This window comes from Lissotriton helveticus, chromosome 2_1 (genome assembly GCF_964261635.1).
Source record: "Lissotriton helveticus chromosome 2_1, aLisHel1.1, whole genome shotgun sequence".
In the NCBI taxonomy this organism is placed as follows: domain Eukaryota; kingdom Metazoa; phylum Chordata; class Amphibia; order Caudata; family Salamandridae; genus Lissotriton; species Lissotriton helveticus.
Genome location: NC_136059.1, coordinates 569925919 through 569947980, shown reverse-complemented (window position 1 = coordinate 569947980; position 22062 = coordinate 569925919). Strand labels below are relative to the sequence as shown.

At 44.6% G+C, this 22062-nt stretch overlaps 1 protein-coding gene across 5 annotated transcripts in view; it reads left to right on the top strand.

The window, feature by feature from the left end:
* The window catches only part of ANKRD31 (ankyrin repeat domain 31), a 2265957-nt gene that overhangs the window by 575188 nt on the left and 1668707 nt on the right, over positions 1 to 22062 (top strand). For all 5 annotated transcript variants that reach the window (XM_078675241.1, XM_078675243.1, XM_078675240.1 and 2 more), the window contains one exon: positions 13905 to 14017. In XM_078675241.1, the coding sequence (XP_078531367.1) occupies positions 13905 to 14017 (113 nt within the window). The remainder of the gene's footprint in view (positions 1 to 13904; positions 14018 to 22062) is intronic.

Below are 22062 nucleotides of genomic sequence, written 5' to 3'. Positions count from 1 at the left end.
AAAGCAGACGGGCACATTGACTAAAGAGGGGATTACACCTAATTTTTCCTAACAAGTATTGCAAATTCTTCCTCTTATCGCCGCCCGACCTCCGGGTTGTGGGCCTCCAGGCTGTGTACAAAACTGATTAGTAATGGAAGAATGTGCGTGCTAATAGGTGTTAATGCTGTACTGTAACTGTTGCTTACAAACGTCTGCAATAAAAAACAATTTAACAAAAAAAAAAATCAGTGTGTAGTAATATACGTTGCAGGGAATTCAGTGGCTGACGAACCGAAAAAGCAACAGTGCAAACTGCTGCAGTCATTGCAATTACTCGTTCTAGTATGCATATAGATGGAGAGATTATGACCACTGTTAACGCTGTTCTTGATGGCACCCACTTACCAAAAGGTTTTCCAAGAAAATACTCAAATCAGTTGAGTGCGCAAAACATTCAGTTTGCTCATATTCCCGGGGTGGGGGATAGAGTGATATCCAATTCCGAGTGCACACTCTTGCATCTGCGCACAAAGGGGTGGGTGTGACAGTTTCACTATTGCAGAAGCACTATTGGTGGCCAGTTCACATCTGCCAACTAATGAAGGTTTCCACCATAGCACACCACCCCAGACCCCTCTACTGATCTCAGACAAGCCTCTGGCTTGTGTTTATTTTTATTTGGACAGCTGTGAACCCTTACACTCTGATGGGTCTTACAAATACATCATGGTAGCAGTGGATTCCTGCTCTCAATTCTTATAGGTATGGCCACAGCAGTTGGCTGACTCTTGTACTGTTATAAAAGACTTGCAAGTCTTCATCTGGGCTTTTTGGAGTAGCCACATTCCATTTGTGCCAGGGTCTAGCATTCGTCTCCAGGGCTTACAGTGACACCATGAGAAAATTGGGTGTGGCTGTGCAGTACTCCTACTCCTATCATCCCGAGGGAAATGCGGTAGTGGAGAGGAAGAACTGTGACTTAAAGCAGTTTTTAACAGCTAGAGTTACTTGGCTCTAGTCACATTTGGGTCGACCACCTGTATTGAGTCTAGAGAGCTTTAAACAATCCGCTTAGCAAATCCCTGGGTGGTGAGACTCAGTACAGTGGCGGCTGAAATGCCTTTTGATATCAGTGAACTTTTGAATGTTTTACATGACCTGAACAAGCTCATAGCAACGTCCAAGAGAAATGTGCCACTGGTGAAGTTGAGGACGTAATTAAACAACAGAATATCTGGCTATAACGGGCAATATCCATTTATTTTGAGTAGGACTGTTTTCATCAATTACACAGTCTAATCCAGTCCTCTTTACCCACTATTTTAATTATTTTATAAAAAAGAGAAAGAAATATGGATAGGTTGCCTCTTTGTGAATCTTTGGTATGGTGTAGAAATAAGGGGTTACTGGGTTCTTTTCAATGAGGAAATCTGCCTCTTTTTTAGATAACCAATCATGGGCAGTGGCCTCCTCAATCATTATGAGAACATGGATACGTAGTTCTTCACGTAGAGGCAGCCTTTCCACCAGGACGCCCAATAGTGTCAGGTATTGGCTCCATTCTATGATGGTCGTATACGAAGTCATCCACACCAACTTCATTGTACGATGATTGTCTACGACAGCCTTGTCTATGACGATCGTCTGTGACCGTCGTCTACTATAACCTCATCTACGATAACCACATCTATGACAACCTCGTCTATTAGGGCCTAGTCTACGAAGGCCTGGTGTACCGCGCCTTGTCTATGACTACACCCTCTACGACGGCCTCATCTACTAAAAGGCCTTGTCGACAACAGCCATTGTCAACATTAGGCTAGTCATCTGCGTCTGCCTCATTGACAACAATCTCAATGACAATACAGACAACGCATCTGCTAATCAGGGCCCCAGTCACTGTGCTTTCTCCCTAAATTGACCATGGTACTTGTGTATATCCACAATTGTCTACTGGTGTACCCTTGTAAGTCCCTAGTATATGGTACTAAGGTATCCAGGGCATAGGTACACCATGGGTCTCCTATGGGCTGCAGCATGGTGTGCATCATAGTCGTCACCAAGAACAAAACACACATAATCCAGAATAACTTAATGTCAAGAATTAAGGGGACTAATATGAGTATGTCTACAACAGTCAGCAGTATGTGGAAAGGCAATATGTGGAACAATTTTACCACTTCGTGCAGCCTCCGACTTCAGAGCCTGGGTCAGGACCATTTAGCTCTGGTACTTGATCTACAGGGCATGTTACAGGATTACAACAAACACTTTACCGAGCCTGCAAGGTCACATTCTGTACAATAGGTCAGCATCCTCTGATGCTCCTGCCACTCCAAGAATGATCCCAGTGCCAAATATTGCCATGCTTCAACGGTAACGACCTGTTCACATCTGACGATGATAGAGAGAAAGCCCACGACAGGGGGATTCCCCATCAGATGATTTTTGGGGGTGTCCATTACCCCTACGAAATGAGTGGACAAAGGCTTCCGACTTCCAATAACAAATGGTTTGTTTCCTTTATAATTTTAAATAGAAAAGCTGTGAGACCGATTCCAATTGTTGAAATATCCAGGAGGAATTACAGTCATGGAAAACCCTTTCACTCATAACCACGCCTTTCCAGCAAGGAGAGTTTCTCAACAATGTCTGTTGCTACTGTACGGGCTGCCAATTCATTGGCAATACAGGACAAGTATAAGCACCAGATGTGATCAAACATTGCTACATACATAGATTGCTGCCGGAAGACAGAATTCTGCAGGAAGACAGAAACGGCAGAAACAAAAGAGATTCTGCAGGGGGTGGTGAAACGTCCTCATCAGAAACATAAATTGCGCTATAGATATAGCTTCAATAGGATTCCCATAACTGGCATGGTTGGTTCAAGGCCACAACATTTAGCCCCTAAGGTGCAAATATATATATATATATACATATATATATATATATATATATATTACCTACTGGCGGTCGCCAGTAGGTATATATAGTTAGAATTGATTTCCATAGGGAAATCGCAACATTCTATTGGGAATAACTTTGGCGCCGGTTGAGGAATCTGCCTGAATTTTTTAGCAACTTTGCCTCGCGGCGCTCCGGTCCTTCCCGGAAAGTTTGGGGGGGATTCGTCAAGCGGGGGCCGAGATAAAAGGGGGTCCCAAAACATGTTTTCCCCATGTTAATTTCCATAGGGCGGTCTGTCGCACTTTTAGCTCGAACGGCTGAATGGATTTTCACCAAACTTGGCAAAATTGTAGGGACTGGTACCCCGATGTGCCTTTGCTATGTCTCAAGATATATGCTCCAGTGGTTTTTACGAAAATTAACTTTGAAAAAATATATATTGGGCTACATTGGGCTATATATATGTTAGAGCCCAAATGTAGCCCAATGTAGCCCAATGTAGCCCAAAGATGGCCACCAGAGACTAAAAAAAACAAATGTAGCCCAAATATCAGCCAGATGTAGCCCAACTATAGCCCAATGACAGAATGTCCCAGAGTGTTCTAAAGAACAACTAGAGCGCTAACAGTCTTACTTATGACAAAAGTATGGCACACCTGAAGTCATCTTGATTGGAATAAAGTGTTAACACTTAAAACATTTAATTTGCAAAGGAACAGAATGAGGGGTTTCATTTTGCCATAGAAATTATGATTAGTGCTGAAGAAAGAAAAATTAGGGCACATTTTGAGTGACTTCTCAAATCCTCTTATATTTCATAAAAAAAATTCTGATATGCAGTCTCCCAAGATGGCCACCAGAGACGAAAGAGCCCAAATGTAGCCCAAATATCAGCCAGATGTAGCCCAACTATAGCCCAATGACAGAATGTCCCAGAGTGTTCAAAAGAACAACTAGAACGCTAACAGTCTTACTTATGACAAAAGTATGGCACACCTGAAGTCATCTTGATTGGAATAAAGTGGTAACACTTAATACATTTAATTTGAAAAGGAACAAAATAAGGGGTTTCATTTTGCCATAGAAATTTTATATATATATATATATATATATATATATATATATATATATATATATATATATATTCACTGAAAAAACCATAGGTTATAGACCATATATAGTTAGGAATTAGCATTTACAAAACCTTGAAAATTCACTTTAAAAAACCATAGGTTATAGACCATATATAGTTAGGAATTAGCATTTATAAAACCTTATTTTACTGACACAAAACCATTGAAATTCGCATATATAGTTAGTTGCACTAACTATATATTTCGCGCACCCGCAATCCACTGCTGATGACGTACATATGACATCATGACATATGACCGGGAGAGCCGGTTCTGAAACCCTTCGGAACTTCGAAAGGTGCAACATTCTATATGCTCAAACAGCCAGCCTTGGAAAAACGTTGCCTACTAAAGGAATGAAAATGCATTAATTGTTCAACACATGAAAACTTACCAAAGGTAAAATATATTCGCACCAATGACTTCATGCCCCATAATGCTTTATGGACTCAGCTATGAATCATGCTGTTTGGGGGCATGGAAATAAAAGATGTCAGTAAATGGAGAAATGCGATCATTTTATTTGTTGAACTGCTGCCCGAGAAGAAGAGGCTTTATGCTTCGAAACGCGTTGGTAAATAGAATGAAAATGATGTTTTTGGAAAGGCTGCCTGCATACTAAAGCTGGATGGCAGAGTGTTGCTGCGTGACCTTTCATTGCAAAGGGCAACATTGATGGAACTGTGTTTTACGGCGGCCCGGCCGTCAGAGAGGAGCACCGTCACCAGCTGATACAGAAATCACTGCCAGCTGGGAGAGCCGGTTCTGAAACCCTTCGGAACTTCGAAAGGTGCAACATTCTATATGCTCAAACAGCCAGCCTTGGAAAAACGTCGCCTACTAAAGGAATGAAAATGCATTAATTGTTCAACACATGAAAACTTACCAAAGGTAAAATATATTCGCACCAATGACTTCATGCCCCATAATGCTTTATGGACTCAGCTATGAATCATGCTGTTTGGGGGCATGGAAATAAAAGATGTCAGTAAATGGAGAAATGCGATCATTTTATTTGTTGAACTGCTGCCCGAGAAGAAGAGGCTTTATGCTTCGAAACGCGTTGGTAAATAGAATGAAAATGATGTTTTTGGAAAGGCTGCCTGCATACTAAAGCTGGATGGCAGAGTGTTGCTGCGTGACCTCTCATTGCAAAGGGCAACATTGATGGAAAAATATATATATATATATATATATATATATATAATATTTTTACCTTATCATGGTGACTCTGCTTGTCAAGAACGTCGATAACACCTTGCAAGCAGTCAAGGCTGACTCTGAGACTGCAAGATCTTTTGGCACATTACAATTTCGAAAGAAACACCCTTTAAAGGGACCCGCGAAGGAGACACTTTTCCGTATCAAGGAGGATACCAAAGGTATAGGACTCATCAACCCTCTCAGTAGCCCTTAGGCTGGCTTACCTACAGTGACAATGTTCTTGTGCTGCTTACACAATCATGTGGTAGAAACAATTCCAAAATGTTGTCATATATGGCGGAAAATAGCATCGGACAAATAAGTATTGGATCTCATCACATAATATCAGATGTTAGAGTTCACCCAGATTCTGCCCCCATTCCCCCAAAACGTGTGCACCCACCTCATCTCCATCTGCTTCGTAAGAAAGTGATAACTATGCTAACCAAAGGTTCCATAGAGAAAGGCCCACATTCTCAGCAAGGAACGGGCTTCTATTCTCGTTTTTTTCTACACACGAAAACAGAGAAGTGGCAATCCATCATAGACCTTGGTAAATTAAACCTGTATTTCCGAACACAATCCTTTAACGTGGTCATCCTCTCCGACACCACATAACAGCTCTGAATTTACAGGATTCATACTCCCACATTTCCACCCACGCATCAAAGTTCTTCCATTTGGCTTCAGATCAGCTTCCTGCATTTTTACCTATTAACTAGCCCCGTGACAGTTTTTTTTCAGGAAGGACAGTCATCTGGTATTCCCTTACCTGATGATTTTGAGGAAGAATACAGTGAATAGCAAGGCTATGCTTCTCAGGAACAATACCATCAGGATTATCTGGAGGAGGTAATTTGCATGCCGTCTTCTTTATTTACGGACCTGTAGTTCATGTTGGCTGACTACAGGAAGAGATTTCCACCAACTCCGGTACCTCAGGAAATACCATCAGTAGTTCCTCATCCGCGCTCTATCTTGTCTACTCCAAAGAGGGTTCAAGCTGTGCTGGTGGAACCCTTACAGAAATCACCTCCATCAAGCCCTCAACAAGATCCGGGTACTACTGATGAAGATCAAGAGGAAGGAGAGATTAGAGAGTCAAATAGAGAATGGGACGATTACCTAATTCCCACGCCTTCTCCGGTGCCTGTTGACTCTCCACCAGAGGATATTGGTGGTTTTCATAGCTTTTTAGAGAGACCTGCAAAAATATTTGATCTGCCTATGCCAGCTAGCCAAACCAACTGTTTCTTATATGATTTTAAAGAGGCCTATAGGAAATCAGTGAGAGCTATTCCGATTATAGGTCATGTATGGGAGGAAGGACTCAAGGTCATGAAAACAACAGTGCCACCAGTATCCAGGTTGGAGAAAAAATACAAGGCCCCAGAGGATGCTCCAGCCTCTTTGGTGGGCCAACCCAATCCGGATTCAGTAATTTCCCAGGCAGCTCAGTGAAAATCCAAAAACCCATCGACACTCATTACCACACCCCCTGATAGACAAAGCAGATGCCTAGATAACTCTGTTAAGCATTTTTCATCAATGTCAGCTCTGTTGGTCAGTGCGGCTAATGCCCTTGCGTATTGGGCAGATATGACAGACAGATGTGGTGTGACCTGACACCGTATATGGATCAGCTTCCGGAAGACAGCAAACCAGAAGTGAAGAAAATTCTGCAAGCGGGAGAGAGAGCTTCTGCAGAAGTGTTAGATTGTGCGATGGATATCGCAACTACGTCTTTCAGATTGTTGGGGGGTGCAGCAGTTTTACGCCGTCATAGATGGCCTCGAGCTAATTCATTGAGACCAGAGGTCCAAAATAAGATCCTAGATCTTCCATTCGATGGAGAGGCTTTATTTGGGAGGCATATCAATGATGCACTACAAGATATCAAGAAAGATACTGACACAGCGAAGGATGTAGGGATGCTCCAGTATCAGGAAGTTACCCTTTAGAGGAAGGGGCCTTCCATCCTACAGGGGAGGATTTCACCAGTATAGATACCCCTCGTACGCTACATGTTCCCAGCCGTACCGTCAAGAGTACGTTCAACTGCAGTCAGGGGCGTATTCTAAATCTACCTCCAGAGGAAGAGCAGGACGTCAGGGAAAGGACACCTCACAACGTCAATGATGAGCTTCAGGTTCTGGCTATTTTTATTCTCACCTTTCTAAAAGTTCCCCTAGTCGGTCAAAAATCTTTTCACCTTCACCAGTGGGATCGATGGGTCCTCAATCTAATACAATTTGGACATACATTGGAGTTTCCCCATATCCCTCCTTGTACTCCACCAGGACAGCATGAGGTAAAACACCTACATTTCATGCTTTTGGAGTTTCTTACAATGCTCCGAAAAGGCGCAATAGAACTGGTGCCAAACTCCCAGCGAGGGAAGGGACTTTATTCCTGTTTCTTTCTGGTTCACAAGAACCTACGTCAATGGTGTCCGATTCTGATTGGGGAACTCTAAACACTTATCTCAAAAAGCAGTCCTTCCGCATGGTCTCCCTTCATGACATTCTGTTGCTCCTAAACCCAGGGGATCATATGACCACCTTAGACTTGCACGATGCATACTCTCTTCCCCATCCATCCCTCCTACAGGCAGTACCTTCGATTTGTCGTATCCGGAAGCCATTGCCAGTTAAAGGTACTGCAATGTGTCCTCAAGTCGGCCACAAGAATTTTCACCAAATGTCTGGCTCCAGTTGCAGCTTTTCTGAGGAAGCAAAGGCATTAGGTGTTTCTGTACCTGGACGATTGGTTAATCAAAGCACCTTCACATGCAGCTGTTCGGTCGTCCACGGTGGCATGTACAAGACTATTTGCCGAGTTAAGCCTGACTCTGAACGAGGAAAAGTTGTCTCTGCACCCCTCCAACAACATTACTTTCTTTGGGGCAATTCTGGACACCACAAGGCATTTCCTTCTCCCAAGAGACAAAAGAAACTAATTTCACTGTCCCAAGCATTCGCAAAAAGAAAGTCACTTTCAGTACGCCATTACCAGTCACTCCTGGGGATAATGTCATCATGCATCTCTCTCATTCCCTTCTGCCTTCTGTTAAGAATGCGTCCATTGCAGGAGGAGCTGAATTGACAATGGCGTCAAGCAGTAGGTTCCTTTAAAGATGTCATTACAGTCACACCAGGTATGATCCAAGCCGTGTCTTGGTGGACCCGACGTCAAAATATTTCTCTCAGTCTTTCTTTTCTCCCATGCCGGCTCTACAAGTGATCACCACCAATGCTTCCCTCGAAGTTTGGGGAGCCTTCCTTCAAGACCTCCAGGTCAGTGGGCATTAGCAGAGTCAAGGCCAGCAACTTCCCATCAATTTGCTGGAGGTCAGAGCAGTGAGATTAGCATTGCTGGCATTTTTGCAGAGGATAAGGAACTCCACTGTACTGATCAGGACAAACAATACAACAGCAATGCATTATCTCAACAAGCAGGGCGGCACAAGATCATCCCTCTGTCTCAGGAGGCCCACAGCATCTGGAGATGGGCTGTGCCGAACAGAATCTCGCTGAAGGCAGAACACCTTCCGGGAGATCAAAATGTCAAGGCAGACACATTAAGCAGACTCAAATCAACCTGCCATGAGTGGGAAATCCATCAGGAAACCCTCAACAGCATTTTTCTAAAATGGGGCAAACCAACAGTGGACCTCTTTGCGACAGCTCAGAACAAGAAATGCTAGTTCTTTGCAAGTTGGCGTCACCAACCGAGATCCTGGGGAATGCATTTTTGATGGCTTGGTCCGCTGATTCCCCTCCTACCACGACTGCTCATGAAGATCAAGACAGAGCCATGCAGGATGATCCTGATAACCCCATGGTGGCCCAGACAACATTGGTTCACAGAGCTTCTCCTTTCGCAGACACAACCTATTCTCCTTCAGCCCATTCCATCTCTTCTGACAATGTCGCAGGGACAAGTGCTACATCCAGATCACAAGTCGCTACGCTTAGCAGCATGGCTCCTGAACACTGAATTTCACTCACTCAATGAGAGCAATATCTACATCAACTGCGTTGTTTGCTGGATTACCTATCCAGGATATATGCAGGGCTGCTACCTGGAAGAGTACACACCTTCACCAGGCATTACTGCTTGGATGCAGCCGCTAGCAATGATGTGGCAGTAGGACAGGCGGTGCTGAGGAACCATTTCCAATGACGGTGAGCTCTCTTCTTCATCCCTCCTTCCTTTATACCGTACGAATGTGCACATTTTATTTTATATGCATTTCTCATTGTGTAGAGGTTTATAATATGGCAGTTACCCAGAGAGATGTTTATTTTTTATGGTATTGTGAATTGTATATGTGAAGCACGGAGTATTTATCGGTTGGGGGCCTATGGTTTTTTCAGGTAAAATGTTCTTACCTAAAGATTGACAATTCAAAGCACACTCTTGCATTTGTTCATGTAGACAATGCGCTACGGATTGCTAGCTACTCTGATTCAAGCATGTGAATCTATGAAAGTTCCAATACTGGAGTAAGAAAACTAGTTACTTACCTGTAACTGTAGTTCTCCAGTATTGGAAGCTTTCATAGATTCACATGGGACCTGCCCTCCTCCCCTGAGAAGCTCACCTTTGGGTTTTATACAGGTTTATCTTGGGCACAAGTGCTCGGAAAATCTGAAGGTCTAAGGTTCTCTCAGGGGTGTTCTAGAGGGGAAGGGTCCTGAGTGGTTCAAGAATTATTTTTGGTCTCTTTTACAAAACGAGAGTTATGGGTTACAAAACTGAAATGGGCCTAGACATACTTTCTGCTTTGTATGGATTTAGCATTGCTTTTTTGATGTACCAGTAACTCCCATTGTGAGGACGGGGAATGATTCAAGCATGTGAATCTATGAAAGCTTCCAATACTGGAGAACTACAGTTAGAGGTAAGTAACTTGTTTTCTTCCTAAGGTATCCACATGTGGGGTGACTCTCCAACCTCCCATGGGGTTTCTTCAGGGTCCACTGGGAAGGGTCCTTTTTCTTTAGAACTGCAACCATGACTTACCCATTGACTTGTATTGAGCACGCTGTCGTTTTGCCACTCTGCACAGTAAGCCTCAAGACTGGTCTCAACAGTTACCACTTAGAGAGCTTTCTTCGGTTGTCTAAGACCACTAAAATCACCATAAGGGTTATCTGGATTAGTGCAGGGTGCTACACTTACATAAGTGAGCTCCATATACTAAGCCAGCATCCTACATTGCCTATGGAGTTTTCCAACGTCTCTTCACCCCTATGCAGCTGACTTCCCTGGCGCAAGCAACCTGGTTCCTGGGGCATGCACTGGTGGGGTGACTCTCCAATCTCCCCTCCCCAAGGGAATTCTTCGGGGTCCTTTGGGAGGGTCCTTCTTTTGCAAAACTGCAACTGCAACTTCTCTACTAATTTCTATTAGTCATATGGCTATGTTCCCACTCTGCACACAGCCTCCGTGGGGTTCCTGGGTCCTTACCTTGTGTGTTTTCTTGAATCTCCGGCTCCTCTGGGTCATCTGGTCTGGTCCAAGTCCTGTCTTCTTCTGCAGTTCACACTCCACTTTCTTAATATATTGTTTGGTCTCCCCCTGGAGACCACTGTATTTTGTGCTACTTACTTTATTGCGATTGAAGTATTGTTGTGTTTTTGTGTTGATAGCTCAAGATAGGAGATATACGAATGTGTTTGTGATTGTTGTGTAATAAAAATAAGTCTTTTTATATAAACACTGTAGTTCTTTTTCATTTAACCTACAGTACATAATTTAACTGGTAACACATGCTGCTTACCACTCCTTCAAGACAAGCCTGAAGGCTTTCTCTCCATAGTTACCACTTTGAGAGCTTTCTATGATTATCAAAGGCCACTATATTCACCATGAGGGTTGCCTGGATTAGTGCAAGTTGCAATCCTAAATAAGTGTGCACCATATACTAACCCGTGTTGAGTTTTTACTGGGTTACGCTCAAATAAAAACTACCCGGCCTGGGTCAGTAGTACGGTACGTTTATAAGTGGTCAGAGTAGTTGAAACATTCAAATAAACATCAAACGTGTGAGCATACACACAAATAGATAGATCACCATAAGGTCAATTCAGAAAGACAAGAAATGCAATTCTCTTTCAAGTCGCATTAGATGCAATTGTAAATCAAAGCATTAAATGGGTAATTGTGCCTTTTTCTTCAAAAATAGTGTTCCTGGGTGTAGGAAGTGACACAGCGAAGAAATAGGGAAGTGGTAGTGAGGGACAGGGTAAAGGTGTTTGTGACATAGATAACATACACACTATATACAAATAAGCCTTTCCAGCCTGTCAAGGTCAATTAGTTCCATAATACATTGCTCATTGGTACATTTTTAATTAATACATTCAGATCCATGAGCATGTGAAGGTGTGGTAAAGATGGTCTACGTTTCGACCCCCAATGAACAGGAGGGTTGTTGATAGCCTCACAGCGGGGTCTTCATCAGGACAATGGAACACTGGTCTGTAGGATGAACTAGGAAAGTTAAATCCTGAGCGGGCTTCCAGATAGCTCCAGTAACAATCAAAAATGGACACTTTGAGGCATGAGGGTTCAATCTCCGTCTGTGTCACACCTCCACAGCTGTTGACTTGACTGTTTCTTCCTGGCAGGAGTGACACGGGGAGAAAATCAAACATCGCACATCCCAACACACAATATTGCCAAATATGAATGTGTCTTTTGTGCAATGCAACTGTTGCTCATGTAAAGCACTCCAATACCTTTGAGTTGAGTTTGCGCTACAAAACTGGAAAAACAAAATCCCCACATCCTTCCTGTTGCTTCTGTCCCCACCGTTGCTTGCCACCCTCACATTTGTGCTTAGTGCACTACACTTCTTCCACTTCAGCAGGAAGGAGAATTTGTACATATTGGGTACTGATTGTGGAGAAACAGTTTCAGAGGCAGTTTGCAAGAGTTTTATCAAAATAGGACTGCAAGCCATGTAGCTTTAGAACGTTTCCCTGGGAACTCTTGTATTACCAGACGAAAAGCAGGGGAAAAGGTTCAGCCTCTTCGTCTGCCATAAAAGCTCGACAGCTGACACGTCTTTCCAAAGACAGAATTTGCCATTCTTTGTTTGGGGTGTATGCGAAGGGCGGAGTGAGAGGTAGGTGGATCATCTGCATTTGAGGAATAGATGAACACAAAGGGAGCTTGTTTCTTTAAACATCTAAATGTATTTATATCTGCAATCGTAATCTTGCCAGCAACAGAAGATCTCAGTACTCGTTTTATTTGCAGCAAACACAGAGCTGACTGCTGTAAGCAATGTAATTGAAACATTATTTCTACATCCCTGCCCCTCATTTGTATGCTTGGCCGCAGTTAGCCCCTGCATAATCACATTACAAAATAAGGCAAGTATTTGGATTGCAATAGGTCTCGCATTTGCGAGAATCTGAGGTATTGGCATTGTAAATGACAATGCCTTTTATTTATGTGTTTAAAAAACCTGCAGTAATAAAAAGCATTGTCATTTACAACACCAATAGGTCAAGGTTTCGAAAATGCGAGACCTATTGCATTGCAAATGCTTGTTTGGCTATTTGGAGTAGTTTGTTATCAGGGATCCATAAAATAATTTCTACATAAGCTATCCATGCCAAATTTGAATCCTTTTTTCAAACATACTGCGGATTCAAATGGCACCCACAAATAGTTTACTATGCTAAAGTCACCATCTTCCCAGCTATAGGGAACATGCACAGTTGAATGACAAAAACTATATTTTTATCACAGTTTTGAATTTTTTTTTTTTTTAAAGTAGCCAGTTTTTCCAATTTTTTTGTGCCAACTTACTTCCAGTTTGTGGTGGAAACCAGTGTGGAACCCATGAGTGATCCAGGAAAACTACAGATTTCTGGAAAGAAGACACAATTCTGAATGCAGCAAGGCGTCATGTGTAGATACCTCAAGGATTTCCCCAAAAAACTAAGGGCCCGATTATGATGTAGTACGGACCACGGCTGACAGGCCGTTGGTGGCCGTCCGCCTGACTTCCAGGACCACAGTACAAGCCTCAATGAACAAAGGCATTTTTCCAACCACCTACACCGCAGTTGGATCATAATTCGGAGGTCGGGACCGCCGCCTACTTTTCGGGTGGTCCCGATCCTGAAACAATGGCAGTCAGATGCTCTTCCGACCACCATCCTAATCAGCCCCTAAGTGTTAAAATAAAGAAATATTGAAAACGAGTGACAGCGTTTTCACCTGTAACTTTTTGTCACAATGGCTGGTGTACAAAAGCAAGATACCATCTTCACTTACAGAAAAAACAGTCCCTTCCAGTAAAGAATAAAAAAAGACCATTGGCATGGCCCAGGGGCTGGCAAATGGCATACCTTTCAGCTTTGCCAATGTTTGGGAATCTGCCTTGCAATTCCCTTAATAATTTGAGAAGGACATGAAGAGACAGAAGCTATCACAAACCATTTTCACTACCCTGTTTGCTGGCAATTGTGTTGCACACCATTTCAAATGGCCCTAGAGTAGGCTGGCTAAGTACAACATTTTTATCTCTATAGTTAAAAATGTGGGTTTTGCCGAGAACATCAGAATGTTAGAAATAGTAAAAAGAATGATTGTTAGGTATTAGTTGAGTTGCATTTGTCTTAACATTTATGGAGTTTGTTTATCTTACAGAGAAGGGAAGGAAAATGTTGAGCTTGTTCACAACTCGTCACATCTTTGTGCAGAGGATAACGAAACCCAGACTACATGGTTGAGAAGAAGCATCAGAAAAAATAAATCAAGCAGTAAGATAAGTTTTTGTTACATGCACACAAAGGCCTTGTGAATAAAAGCAATTACATTTAGTAATCAAATCTACACATTGTGGTTGGCAAGCTCCAGCATTGCTTGAGCAAGTGTCCAGATCAGAATTTAAAAAGCTTGTTTACCCCATTTCAGTTTTGGAACCTATCCACCTCTTTTTGAAAGAGACCAACAAAACCACACAACCAATCAAATCAGCCTCACCTACTAGAACCCTCCTGAGAGAACCTCAGACCTTCAGATTTTCTATCACACATTGTGCTAGGTAGTCTCCAATGAGCTCTGCTCAGTTATTTCTTATTCTATTACTCTTGCAAGATATTTTCAACTATTTTATCTTCCAGATTACTCTACAACTGGGTTTTCTCAATTCCTTATGGCAGAGAAGGAGAAAAAAGGGCCTTTTTGGAGCTTGTGCCACCTGCACTAAGAAGAGGCTTTATGTAGGTGACCCTCAAAAGGAGTGTGTTTACTGCCCCTATCCTGACCACAGAGCCAAGGATTGTAAGGTATGTTGTACCTTCTCCACTAAGACCTAGAGGGATTGTGAGGGACGTCTCCTTACCTGGCTCCAGAAGTTAAAATCGAGGAGAGAGCCTGTTTCTACTGACAACAGTGATGAGACCTCATCTGCTTCGTCTTCTAGAAAATCTGCGAAAAGGGGAAGATCTGACCACCATTCTACAGAGGCGCGCCCTCAAAACGCCTCTAAAAAGACCTCAAATGGGTCTGACAACTCAGTTCTACTAAATTCCCACACTGAGGTAAAAAAGGAGAGGAAAGTACTTATGACAGGAGAGGGTGGAGTAAAGAAGGCAAGCTCTGTTCCTCCTTCTTTTCCTCCTGAAGGAAGGAAAACTTTCTAGAAACGTTTGTCTGTTCCTCTTAAAGAAAAACAGTCAAAGAAATTACTGTCGTCGACGAAGCCGTCAACGACATCGTCAACGAAGAAACCATCCTCTACAACGTCAACGCAGAGTGACAAAGGCCAGTCACCTCAGCTTACAACAGTTCCGACGACTGGATCATCGCCGAGAGCTCTACTGGTGTGGACGAATACAGTTCCGAGTGCAATCGTTAACGGAAGCGACGACATCAGTGAAGACGAAGCTGGTGATGTCGACAGGGATGACGACGAAGATGACAGCGGCAACAAGAGCGACGGCAATGGCGTTGAAGGTAACAACAACAGAATTGACAACAGTGCCGTCGATGGCAATATCATCATAGTCAACCACACCGTCGATGACCTCGTCAACGGGAGTGAACATTTCCGGAGAAAAAGACAGGGAGCGTCATGTAACTCCTGAAGTCACTTCACCTAGCAAGGTGACTCCTCTACTACCTTCTCATCTCCTGTAAGAGGAGGATTCAGATGAGGAGGGACCTTCCGGTTATGCCCACATCCCTTCAAGGTTGCACGTTAAGTGCCAGGAGGACGATTCTGGAGAAGGATACGAAGGAGCACATTACTATTATCCTCGCCAGGAATACCATGGGAAATATATGGAGGAGGTGGTCTGTATGCCTTCCACTTTGATTTCCGAGTTACAATTCATGCTGTTGGACTACAAGGGAAGATTTCCAACTCCATCCTCGATTCCGGAACTGCGGTCCGTTCCCCCAAGGCAACACTCAGTGCCTTCCACTCCTCAGGCACAACCTCCACTGTTGCAAACAATAGCGGAACCTCCACCAACGCCACCTTTTGTCCTACTCCAAGATACCTCGGATGACGATCAGGGGGAACAGATCTTCCAGACCCACATGGGGAATGGGATGACTATATTATTCCCTCTCCTTCTTCCCCTTCACTGGTTCCTGTGGATTCTCCACCAGGGGACATAGGTGATTTCCACAATTCACTGGAAAGGACGGCCAAGAGGTTTGATCTGCCAATGCCCTCTTCGCAGACAGAGTGTTTATTATGTGACTTAAAGGAGCCCTTTAAGAAGAAGGTGCAACACCATTCTCAATGGCAATTGTTTATAGGATTGGCTCAAAATTCCAGAAATCAGAAAGAACTTAATGTCAGCAACAAAACACTATTTCGAAGAAAACATGTGCTCAGTCAAAGACGCGCTAACCTTATGGGAGGCGTACAAGCCCGTAATACGGGGACATGCCATCTCCTTAATTGCTGGTCACAAACAAGAGAAAAACGCAGCAAAGGAACAAATTGAGGGTGAAATAAGAGATATTGAAAATGCGTTAACAGACAGTAATGCAGACGCGGCGAGGCATACCTTAGCTATAAAAACAAGAGTATTGAGAACTGGCTAGGGATGCGGCTAGGATCCAGCATATGCCAACCAGGCACAAAGTCTATGAATTGGGGGATAAGACAGGAAAGCTACTGCCCTGGCTAGACCGAAGAGAGCGAGCCAAGAGAATGGTCACCACCCTAACCTCCAGAAATGGTGAGCAACTCAGTGAGCCTCAAACCATCGTTAATAAGTTAGTGTCCATTTACACTGAAGTATATTCGCCCTCTGGGTTATAGACATTGGAGGAGGCAAAGGAATTATTGAGTGACATGGCCTTGCCTGCCCTAGACGCAGAGGCCCCGACTCTAACAGGGGGAAACATAACAGAGGACGAGATAGCAAAATATCTGATCGGGGAAAGCACCAGGATCTATTGGCCTCTCGATTGAGTTATATTAAATTGCCTCAACCATGTTGACCCCTCATCTCAAAAGCATGTACAATGAGAGTCGAGAACGGGGAGCTCTTCCTGAAGATAAGCGCCTGGCATCAATTGTGGTGATCCACAATGGAGTGCAAACCAGAAGACGAATGCGTGTCATATACGTCTATTTCATCGATAAACGTGGAAGCAAAAATCCTAGCCAAAGTATTTGCAGATCGCATCATCTAGGTCATTCCGCGATTGGTACACCTCGACCAATCTGGCTTCATGCCGGTGAGAAACACTGTGCTTAATCTGCGTAGGCTCAACAGGGTGCTGGGAAGGGTAGACACAATACATGAAGATGCAGTGGTTGTGTCCCTTGATGCCCGGATGGCTTTCGACATGATAAGAGTGGCCATATATGTTTGCAGTGTTGCAAAAAATGGGGTTTGGTCCTAATTACAGGGCATGGGTCAAGCTGCTGTACACTGACCCTATGGCACAGGTAGTGGTCAATAACACATCATCTCGCAGATTCCCCCTGAGAAGAGGAACGGGACAAGGGTGTCCTCTGTCGCCATTAACTTTCGCACTAATTATGGAGCTCCTGGCGTCCTGGTTTCGGAGGGACCCATTGATCAGGGGATCAGGTTGGTCTCATGAATGGGAGGTATCTTTGTACGCCGACAACATCCTCTTGTATTTGGCATCCCGATGCACAGGGTCTGGAACATATTCACCAATATTGGGAGATATTCAGGCTATAATATAAATTGGTCCTAATCCACCATTTATGTAATAAGGGGTACACTCCCGACAATTCCCGCTAATTGTGAGGCGTAAGTAGTAACAGAAGGTTTCCGCTATCTGGGCATGTTTATAACAACAGATCAAAATCATTCCTATGATCATAACCTGTCGCCCCCGCGACCACTGCAAGAAGACATGAGCCACTGGAAGACGCTGCCTCTTTCCCTGCTCGTGAGGGCAGCCCTCTTCAAAATGATGGCACTCCACCGCTTTCTTGTTTTACAGAATACGCTACACGCGATACCCCCTAAGTATTTTAGGGCGATAGAAAACGAACAAAGAAAGTTTCTATAGGAAGAAAAACCAGCAAGAATTGCACATCAAAACTAGTTTGGGATGGTACGAAGGTAGAATAGCATTGCCCGACATACGGTGCTACTATTGGGTGTCCCAGTTGGTAGCCATTAATCAATATATGTACCATTCGCTGGAAGATCCAGCGTACCAGATTGATAGATATGTCCTGGGGAAGAGAGGATACATGAGAGCGCTGTACACCTCACAGCGGCGCATGGAGTTAACAGGGCCAACAAAAATCACTCAACTGTGGCATATGGCCCAGAAGCAGGCGGGGTGGGCAAATAAGATCACGCAGTACACCCCATTATGGGATGCAGAGAAACTAGGACATATGGGCGACTATCGAGGGTTTGATAAATGGGACCTTAGAGGGTTGTCCCGGGTTAGGGTCCTGTGGGTGAGGGGCGAGGTACGAACATTTGCATCACTTCAGCAAGATTCCGAACTATCACATGCAGAAACCTTTCGATACCTACGGATTAAGGATGCATTGCAGCGAGCGATCCCAAAGGGCATGGTGCTCCCAGAGTCTTCTCCGTTGGAAGACAGAATCCTAATTGATCACAGGCCAAAAAAAACAATATCCTGATAAAACTGATCATTAACTCTCCAGATCCCCTCACTAGTCCTAGAGACAGATGGCAGAAAGACATAGGTGCACTCGAGGATGAGGAATGGAGAGACGCAGTGTCATCCCCCAAAAAGTGGCAATATCGAGCAAGTTCCAACAGGTACATATGAAGATACTCCAGAATTTATTATTCGCGCACCAGATTAGCGAGCATGGGCAAGATAGACAACGCCTCTTGTGGGAAAGGGTGTAGAAGGGAGGGAATATACTTCCACATGATCTGTGAATGCCCTAGAATACAGCAATACTGGATATCCACCAGACAAAAGATGTCTGAAGTCACTGGGATAGAAATGACCCCCACTCAGGGCTCTTCTCTCCTTAACATATGGGACAACAGATCCAAGTGAGAAAGAGAAAATCTAGTTAACATGGGGTTCATAATCGTGAAACAAAATATTGCCCGACATTGGGGTGCCCCGGAGATGCTTACAAGAATAGGAGAGAAATCTCGACCGGTGTATGTTGGCAGAGAAAACAGTATATACCAGTAGGGGGTGCCCCAAGAAGTGGGAACTTTATCTGAAAGAGACATGTTAGTATTAGAATATCCCTAGGCGTCAGACTGGATCCGGAAACTTTTGGGTAGCAGTACCCTTGCGCGTCGGTAGGAGTCGTCTACGGCTCCGCGTCCGTCGTCGGCGTCGGTGCCGTGATGACGTCGCCGGAGTACTTAGACGCCGCCTCCGCGAGCTGACGTCAGTTCTTCTTTTTTCCGCGCCAGCGAGCGCAGATCTGGAAAAAGCAGTAACCCATAGTCAATTTTTGACTAACTTTTTGGATCATTTTTTGATCATTTCTCGAAGTCTACAACTCCGATCGGTGCCGTAGGTATGCCTGGTTTTAAACACTGCGAGGATTGCGACCGCACGATGTCGGTCACGGATCCTCACCACCTGTATCTAACTTGTCTAGGTGTCGACCATGACGACAAGGCGTGCTCCGACTGCCGGGCTCTCTCTTCGAAAGCCAGGCGGGAGCGGTCCCGCAGGCGACTCGAACTCTGGCAGTCGGTCCCGCGCCGCGAGAGGTCTCGGTCCCACGGGAGGTCGAGGGACAGGTCGCGGGCTCGGAGCCTCCACAGTTCCGAGAGTAGGCCGCACTCCTCCGGGTCGAAGTCGTCGTCAGGTAAGAAGCACAAGAAGTCCATTAAAAAGAGCTGAGCTAAACTGGCAACTACAACTTTATTCTGTGCTGTTTGCTCACTCTATTAAAATCAACTGACATGTTTCATCACCGCTGGTTACTTTACCAGTGATTTCTTCAGGGTATTGGGTCAGCATACATATTGCACGTCTAGATTCTCCTTTTATTGTACCTGTAGTCGGACATGGGACAAAAACACACACAAACACATATATTGCACTGATTGTGTCTCAATAAAAGAACCAACAAGGTACTGGCTTCAATATGGCGTCTCTACAACTACCCGGCCCCCGTGGAAGAATGTGTGACTCTCGGACACCCCTACACCAATAGTGGGTTCCGTCAACCGCCTATCGGTCGGTCTCTGCAGTGAAACAACAAACGCATGTACAATGTTTATAAACTTGCCCATTTGCACTACGCTTGAAACCACCTTTACACCCTTCACCTTGCACTATGATTTGTAGCCGAGGGTGGGGATGTTGCATATCCCTAGTTGTAGCTTATCTCTTATACCCCCCTGACCCTATGGCAACTGGTGGTCAATGTCCCTGTGTCTTTAATGGGACATTCGCTACGAGGGAACACGTCAAACTACATTCACTCGGTCAAAGGACCCATATGGCGTCAAAGTTCCATAGCGCTTATACTGCCGACACCGTATATTGCCCGCTCGATGAAGTTACCCGATGGAGATCCCATCCCGTGAAGGCTTGCAATGGCTGCTTGTTCCCCTCCTTACCGTCACTGCGCGCTGATGTGGCCTCTGCTCACCCTGCGTGTAGCCTGATTCTACCGGCGTCCGACTTTCATCTTCGGGCTGCCGGTCACGTGATCGGGGTGTGTTACGTGAACGTCGACGTGACGTTACTCGGCGTCTCGGCTCTATTCGGCCGCCATCTTTGAATGGGTTGTACTTCCTATAATATACATCCCGGTTGATTGTAAATGGATCCTAAATCGATCGGTGATTCTTACTGCTCGTGTTATTGGTGTTCCTGTTCGGAGTTGTTCAATTACATCCTTATAGACTTGTCAGTGAGCAAAAATCAACCCACTACGCAATGTCATTATTTATGATACTAAAGCCGCCTGACCCAGACATTCATTCATTACGCCAGTGTGCCTATAGGGGCAAATCCTGAGCTCTGCTCCATGTTTGACGGTCCGTGGATTTAAGGCCTCTAACATGTGCAGTGCCAGACACAAGTACTCGATCCAACCACTTCATGACTTGGTCTACATTTGGTTATGCATCTACTTGCCACCTATCGTAAAGGGTATTTCTATGTACTGGAAAGGCTGAATGGTAGTGTGCACAAGTTGGGGAGGCACTACACTGCTGATAGCTTATTCCACTCAATAATTTCATTGAGGCCATGTTGGTCCGTGGCCTCTTCAAAAATCCAACGTGCCTCTTTCTTGAGTAATCTGTTCCCCATGTTATACTGATCACCCTTCACTCTTTCAATCACTAGCCAGCGAAGATCCCTAGGTTGATGGTTTTGGCTGGTGAAATGCTGCACCAATTTGGCGGTGAGCTCGCTGCTTTGAGTGTACTTAAGTGTTCCTGGATTCTGACCTTGATCTTTCTAGTCGTTAGCCCGATATAATACAGTTCGCAGGGACACGAAAGCCTGTAGATCACATTACACGTGTTGCAGTTACTAAAACTGTTTAGGTGCCAGATCTTCCCGTTGGCTCTTGTGATGGAACTAGTCTTCGTAGTGAGGGCACAGATGGTACAGTCCCCACATGGGTAGTGGCCCGGTGGAATACTAGAGTCTGGCAACTTCACTTGGGGGCGTGTATAGACCAGCCGGTCCTTCAGGCTCGACGATCGCTTAAAGGCAAATCGTGGTTGTGGCATTTGCATGGAGTTAGTACTAAGAAGGTGCCAATGTTTTCTCATTATTTGGCGGATCTTGGTAGAGTGCGGTCCGAAAGTGGTTACTATCGGGATGCAATCCTGTTGCTCTTTGGTCTGTCGGTCAAGAAGGGCTTCCCTCGGGGTATTGAGTGCCCGCTTTTTTGCTTGTTTCACAATTTTTTGTGGGTAGGCTCTAGCGGTGAGTTTGTCAGCTAGTTCCTCGGTCTGCTCCAAGAAGCTAGCAGCTGAAGAGCAGTTCCTCCGGTATCTCATAAATTGCCCCACCGGGAGGTTGTCCCGCAAGGCCCTGGGATGGAACGACCTGTAGTGCAACAGGGAGTTTTTGTCTGTGGGTTTTTGGTGAACTGATGTCATGAGTTTGTTGTCTCTAGCCTGTATGTCCAGATCTAAATATGTCGCTTTGTGCCGATCCACAGTCCATGTGAATCTGAGGCACCTGTCGAGACTGTTAAGCCATGTAAGAAACTGATCCAGTGTCTCTGAGGATCCCCTCCAGATGCACAGGATGTCATCTATATATCTCTTCCAGAGGACAATGTTCCCCTGGAAGTGATTAGATGCATCGTAGATGTAGTTTGACTCGAACTGGCCGACATAGATGCATGCCAGGCTGG